The 7,561-nt window shown below is 49.5% G+C and overlaps 1 protein-coding gene across 3 annotated transcripts in view; it reads right to left on the bottom strand.

Annotated features, from left to right (window-relative positions):
* Window positions 1-2,066: 2,066 nt before the first annotated feature.
* Window positions 2,067-7,561, bottom strand: part of CPQ (carboxypeptidase Q) — a 435,363-nt gene continuing 429,868 nt past the window's right edge. For all 3 annotated transcript variants that reach the window (XM_083187007.1, XM_083187008.1, XM_083187006.1), the window contains exon 8: window positions 2,067-2,496. In XM_083187007.1, coding sequence (XP_083043133.1) covers window positions 2,336-2,496 — 161 coding nt within the window. In that variant the 3' untranslated portion in view covers window positions 2,067-2,335. The remainder of the gene's footprint in view (window positions 2,497-7,561) is intronic.

The raw sequence follows: 7,561 nt of genomic DNA, 5'->3' as shown, positions 1-7,561 counted from the left end.
TGTTTTGTATTATTATTTATTTTGCTACATTCCTGCCATGTTGTTTATTTTTTTGATTTTGTATTTTTTGGTCATTGCATCACAGTGGCATTGACTGTGACATGTATAGAAATAAATTTTTTTACTTTACCCAAAAATGTGTGGTTTCATGAGTACATGTCGAATACACATGTGTATTGCTAGTATTAATATTCTGTCATGTCCATTGTTAGCAGTTTTAAAGTGTCTGACAAGTACAGGATATGTGGGTGTTTAGTAAGGGTTCCTTGAAGCAGCAATGGTTTCAATTAAAGCACTGACAAGCGGCCTATTAGTGAGTAATGAGTAAAGGAGTAGATTCTATTGGGTTCAGGTGTTAATGCTTGTAGTCATTAGGCGTACGTTCGCCTACCGCATGAACGAGTGGTGTCCGCAAAGCAATAGTACACTTGTGGACACCGCACATTTCTTCCCCTTTTGATCGCGTGCATTCGGAGTGCTATCCGAATGTACGCCCCCCAACATAAGTGTACTCCCCCGTCTCCCCCGAAGCGTGGCGAGCGCAGCGAGCCCGCGAGGGGTGGCGGTACGCGTCCTCCGACCTTTTCATACCCCTACTATCCGCTAGGGCGTGGAGTGAGAATAGAATAGAGTGGCGAGCGCAGCGAGCCACCGAGCCCGAAGCGTGGCGAGCGCAGCGAGCCCCGCGAGGGGACGCGGATACCTTCACAGGTATCCGCGTGCCCTTGCGGGCTTCACAGGTGTCCGCGTCCCCTCGCGGGGCTCGCCACGCTTCGGGCTCGGTGGCTCGCTGCGCTCGCCACACTATTCTATTCTCACTCCACGCCCTAGTGGATAGTAGGGGTATGAAAAGGTCGGAGGACGCGTACCGCCGCCCCTCGCGGGCTCGCTGCGCTCGCCATGCTTTGGGTTGGCGTCAATAACGGGGTGGCGTTAACGGTGGTGGGGGGCCATGAAACATTTTTTTTTAAAACATATCCAATGTGAAATGCCCATATTGGCCAATTTCACATTGTCATTTTATTTTAACATTGTTGTCTATGGGAAATCGGGGCCATCGCGTCTTTTAACATTACTGTCTATGGGAAATCGGGTCGGAAATCGGGTCCATCGTGTCTTTTAACATTACTGTCTATGGGAAATCGCGGGCATCGCGTCGCGGCTCCTTATAACGGCCACGACCGACGCGATGCCCACGATTTCGGGCGCGATGAAAAAATCGGCAGCCCGGATAACTCACAAGTACCGAAAGTACATTGCAGAAGCCATATTTTTGGCAGGCTTTTAACTAGTTTATAATAAATGTATGTTAGAAATTCTAGATCCTGGATATAATAAGAATGGCATATAAAAATTGCCACAAACAGGCCAAACAGCTGTCCAAAATGAATTGGTGGTTGTGGCAGGCGTGACAGCCGCATTCACAGAACACTGCGTCTGACTGCTTATGCTATTAAACATGAACAGACAAAAACAAGTAGCCCACCTCCCTTCCGGATGCGAACAAAGCCAGCGATGGCTAGCCTTCACTGGCCCTTCACAAGTTCAGTGCCAGGCGCTGGGCGTTTAGGCGTGGCACGTCTGTGTTTTTCGGGAGGGCCCCAGAGAATGCAGGCGTTACCTGGCTGTTGGGAGGGAGGGTGGCTGACGCTAAGTAAGTCTAGACCTACTCGGAGAACAAGACTAATATCTGGGAAGTAATATACACTGTGCTCCCGGTGGTCTATGTACTGTATGTTGTATGTCCCCCCACGTTACCTTGTCTCCTGGCAGTTGCATTGTAACGGGAAACAAATACCATGCATACGAAAGTACACCTGGTCAATAGAGCGGATTCTGATTACTCAGTGCTGCGAACAGGCGTCTTTTTTAACTGACCGCTGGGCTCCAGCAATCAAGTCTGAATCAGGCCCAATTTCCCAACCAGCCATAGAAAATATCAGTGATAAAAAGCAGAAATACAGAGACGGAAAAGAAACATAAAAGAGACTACAGAAAACGACGAAGTGCCACAAGTTCACAGGGAGATTTGGCATGAAAAGAGCCATGAAATGAATTACAGTGAGCAGCGGAACTGTATCTTTATTTCAAATAATCAGACAGAAATAGGTTTTTGTACTAATACAAAGCTTCCAGACAAATGCAATCAGATTGTACAATAAAGTAAAAAGACAAACAAAAGAAGAACAATATTACAGCTGGAGAGAGATAAAGAGTGATGATGATATTTGATAGAGTGAAATAAAAAGCACATAAAAAGAGCGACGCTCAGCAGCGGAGATATGAGCAGCATTTGTCAGTGCTGAAAATCCCTTTGTGTCGCTTTTGGTTTCTATTACCGTGGCAACATTTCTTCCAAGTCCGCTATTACATAGGCGACGACAGTCCAAACGGCAGCGCAGAGGTTCATCCAGATAGGGTTCTGTACAGTCATCGTGTCACCTTCTGAGTGATGGAACCAGAAATAAGTACTGATGTCATCAATGATACTGGCACCTACAATACAAACAAAAGTCAGTCTTTTCTAAAGGCCCCGTACAATTACATTTTTTTAAAAACATGCCAAAAGACTGTCTGGCCCCATCTGGGCAGCCGCTGATTGGCTGAGAGAATTCTCACTGGGCTGAGGGTTAGAATTAGGCTGCCAGGGGTGCCGGACGGGGTCCCGACAGTCGGGATCCCGACACTCATTAACCCGACGTTGGGATCCCGACTGTTAAAAAAACAACGGCCGGGTTCCCGACAGCCGTCGGCTATTTTCCCTTGTGGGGGTCCATGACCCCCATAGAGGGAGAATACAATAGGTGGCGAGCGTAGCTCGCCACCGTGACCACATCGTGGTGAGCGCAGCGAGCCCGCAAGGGGCTTTGTTGCGCTGGCCAGTCGGGATCCCGACGTCGGGATAATGACTGTCGGGATCCTGACTGTCAGTGAAACATACCACACCTGGCTGCCAGATGGGACAGTAAGGGCTAGGTACTTGGTAGAGGGATAGTGTTAGACTGCAGTAGGGATTGGTAGGCACTGAGTTGAGGGCTAGCATTAGGCTGCCAGAGCGGACAATTGGGGCTAGGTACTTGGTAGAGGGATAGTGTTAGACTGCAGTAGGGATTGGTAGGCACTGGGTTGAGGGCTAGCATTAGGCTGCCAGAGGGGACAATTGGGGCTAGGTAGTTGGTAGAGGGATAGTGTTCGACTGCAGTAGGGATCGGTAGGCACTGAGTTGAGGGCTAGTATTAGGCTGCCAGAGGGGACAATTGGGGCTAGGTAGCTGGTAGAGGGATAGTGTTCGACTGCAGTAGGGATTGGTAGGCACTGGGTTGAGGGCTAGTATTAGGCTGCCAGAGGGGACAATTGGGGCTAGGTAGCTGGTAGAGGGATAGTGTTCGACTGCAGTAGGGATTGGTAGGCACTGGGTTGAGGGCTAGTATTAGGCTGCCAGAGGGGACAATTGGGGCTAGGTAGCTGGTAGAGGGATAGTGTTCGACTGCAGTAGGGATTGGTAGGCACTGGGTTGAGGGCTAGCATTAGGCTGTCAGAGTGGACAGTTAGGGTTAGGCAGTTGGTTGAGGGTTAGGCTATCAGGAAGGGACAGTTAGGGTTAGGTACTTGGTGGAGGGTTGGGGACTGGGTAAGCTGCCAGAGGGGACAGTTAGAGTTAGGTACTTGGTGGAGGGTTGGGGACTGGGTAAGCTGCCAGAGGGGACAGTTAGAGTTAGGTACTTGGTGGAGGGTTGGGGACTGGGTAAGCTGCCAGAGGGGACAGTTAGAGTTAGGTACTTGTCAGGCACTATAATATTAGTTTATTTAAAAAAACAAAAACACTTGTATAACTGAAACCTATAAACCATTTACTGTATATATAGAGCTTTAGTGTTCACACAGTGATGTGCATTTATTCTTAAGGAAAATGTTTTCTGTCCAGTGGAGCTGAAGGTATTCTACAGCCTATAGCACAGAAATAAATAGTGATGTATCCACAGTTAGATGCCTCAGGCACTCAGACAAGTGACTGTCACTGCATCCCTGAGGGAGACATGCCACGGGCTAGGATTCACCTCCCTGGTATATATCCATAGCCATTCAGCCAGTAGCTACATGTCACTTGTTAGTAATGATGTAAGGTGATGCAGAATCAACAGAAATCAGGGGCATAGGCAGAACTTTGTGTGCCCCAATGCTTCTACAGACCCCTCTCCGCAGTGGTTGTTAATGTTATATATTACTCATATAATGCTCATAGTACAGTATGTAACATTTTAATGGATCCTAAATTACAGTGACAAAGTCCAAGGACATACCTGATGCTACCACACTCCCTGCACCTGTGGCAGCTACACCCCTGTATATAACACATGTAACTGTAACTGTGACAGGGAAGGTGGCCCCTCTCAGCTCTGGGCCCATAGCAGCTGCATCCCCTGCACCTATGGTAGCTACATCCCTGTATATAACACATGTAACTGTGACAGGGAAGGTGGCACCTCTCAGCTCTGGGCCCCATTGCAGCTGCACTCCCTGCACCTATGGTAGCTACACCCTGTATATAACACATGTAACTGTGACAGGGAAGGTGGCCCCTCCCAGCTCTTGGCTCTGGGCCCCATAGCAGCTGCACCCCCTGCACCTAAGGTAGCTACATCCGGATTCAGTATTGAATCCCGGCGGTCGGGATCCCGGCATTCAGAATCCCGACGCTGGAATCCCGACAGCCGAAATGCCGACAAGGGGGGGACGTGGATCGCCCCCCCTTGCGGGCTCGCTGCGCTCGCCACGCAGCGAGCCCGGTGCCTCGCTGCGCTCGGCACACTAATTTATTCTCCCTCCAGGGGTGTCGTGGACACCACGGAGGGAGAAAGTGTCGTCATTTCGGCGGTCGGGATTCCGGCGTCGGGATTCTGAACGCCGGGATGGTAACTGCATCCCCTACATCCCTGTATATAACACATGTAACTGTGACAGGGAAGGTGGCCCCTCTCAGCTCTGGGCCCCATAGCAGCTGCAATCTGGCATCTACGGTAGCTATACCCTTTTGTATAACACATATAACTGACAGGGAAGGTGGCCCTGCTCAGCTCTGGACCCCCATGATTTTGTCTAACAAAATGTCCCCTGCGATCAGGTCTGAATTAGGCATAAGGCACACTGTGCTGCGACGATCTTATGACAACGGTTGCAGTGAGAACTTATTCGCAGAGTGTTTGCCAGGCTGGGAGTGTACAGTATGTGGGAGGGAACAGGGGGGAGTGGCTCACGTATCATCCTCTCAGAGGCAATCTCAGTTTACGTACAGTACCAATAGGGGATCATTTTTACCAATCGTGGGGAGGGACACGATGAGCAGAGCGGCGGTCTGAATAACCCCCAAAATTCCTCCATGAATTGCTATTAATTAACACAAAAGGGGATGATAAGATCACAATGACAAAAAAAGGCTTATAATGTAGTCCAATAGCTTTGCTTCACTGAAACGCATTTCGCAGATTTCTCTGCTTTACCTACAATGAAGTGAAGCTATTGGAACTTCTTTATTTGATACAGTGTTTACACATTTTGTAACAATGAATAAACAAAGTATCCATTTGAATGGAGATTGGAGCAGCATATCATACGTCTGTATCCAGCATTAACTAACTGATTCAATGTGAGGGCCAGTAGCTGCAGTCACTACCATTACTAATGCACGCAGTCTGGCTGGTGCAGATACTACGCCAGTGGGTGGAGCATGTGGCGTGAATTCTGTCTGCGCATGCTCAGTACAGTGTGTGACTTTATAGTGCGTAGCTGGCCGCTTGTGATTGGCTGTTCTTTCTGAAGGCTCCCTGCACACAGAGTGTTGCTACAGATGAGTGACTGCATGATTAGTTTGTGTACCCCATTTTGCTGCACTTCTATGCGGATGTGCAACTAGAAACCAGGCTCATATTTGATTGTATTACATTTATACACCGGAAAACTCAATTTTTACATTTATTCCGTGGCCATCTGAACGTGTTTGATCATCACAAAATATAGTATTTTTGACATGTACTGACCACTGAAGGGGGAGAACAAGTCTGTAAGCACAGGATCAATTTGCAGGTTTTGTGAAGGCAATACACAGTGGTGCCGAGGGTGGGCTGGTACTAATTACTCGGGCCTGGGCTGCTGCCCCCCTCCCTGTCCTCCACCGGAGTATAACTGTGTCTGGTGCCATCTTCCCAGTGATAATGTTTTCACTTTTTGGGGATTATTTAATATCAACATGCTTAGTCACACCTATTTTTTGGGGGGCCCTTACTTTACTGGGCCCAGCGTGGCTCTCTATGCCACTAATACACACTGGATTCCTGGTAATAATAATATTGCCTCACTCTCGTATAAATACTGTTCTAAAGGTACACACGGTGCAACTTTGACTGTATAGTCAAAATCGATAGCAAGTTAGTCAAAACGGCACCATGTTCAGCCACATCCGATGCTGATGTGATGTGCAGTCCCGCGGCGTCAGTATTGCAAGTAGAAATAGACCATTCAGGCAAGTCTATTTCTCTTATCTAGTAATGAGAACCATGCTGCACAATGCAGCATGCAGGGGCGGGCTGGGCTGGGAGGCAGGGTGCAGGGACAGCATTCCATTGACAGGTTCCCCCTCACCACTGGATCAAGTTTCCTTTTCTCCAATCACCGTTGTCTGCAGTAGCTCCGCCCCCAACAAACTCCTCTTCCTCCTCACAGTTCTCCTTCCTCCCGGGTCCCTGCTGCTACGGTAGATGCTAAATTATAGTGGGCTAAAGGACCTGTGATGACATCACACCCACGTGACCCGCAGTGATCAGTGGGAGGAGTCAATACACTGAGTTCCATTTCCTCCGGTAGTGTCTAGATCCCATGCAGTTTAGGTAATTTTCCCATCATGCCCTGGGTCCACGTATACCTGGAGGGGGAATATAAATCTGTGGCGAGCGAAGCGAGCCACCGTGCCCGAAGCGTGCGAGCGTAGCGAGCCCGCGAGGGTACAATGCTGCAAAAATAAAACAAAATAAACGACACCTACATGAATTACACATAAATTTAAAAACGTTGTGAGGGCATCTAACAACTTCCGCCCTCACTGAACGTCACTTCCTGTAAGCTATACTGCATGGGAACTAGTCTCTACCCATTTCCTCCTTCCTTTCCTACTGCAGGCAGGATCAGCATGTGCTGCGGACTGGGTGTGAGACATCCCAAGTATCAGGTACACCCAGCGGCACCCCCTCTCCTCTCACCTGCCCGGTGGGCACCCTCTACGTCACCTGCTCTTACCACCCACCTTACCCGGCGGAACAAAACACCCCCCACCCCTCCTTCGACGGGCACCTTCTCGCCCGGCAGCACCCTCCGCTCCCGTTCTTACCCTGCACCACCACCCGCACATTCTGCCCCCACACTGTCCCCCCTGCACATACTGCCCCCACACTGTCCCCCCCTGTACATACTGCCCCCACACTGTCCCCCCTGCACATCTTGCCCCCACACTGCCCACCCTGCACATAATACCCCACACTGCCCACCCATCACATAATACCCCACACTGCCC

This window comes from Crinia signifera, chromosome 5 (genome assembly GCF_055691185.1).
Source record: "Crinia signifera chromosome 5, ASM5569118v1, whole genome shotgun sequence".
Classification (NCBI taxonomy): domain Eukaryota; kingdom Metazoa; phylum Chordata; class Amphibia; order Anura; family Myobatrachidae; genus Crinia; species Crinia signifera.
Note: the sequence above shows the minus strand (reverse complement) of the source record. Positions and strands in the feature narration are given on the sequence as shown.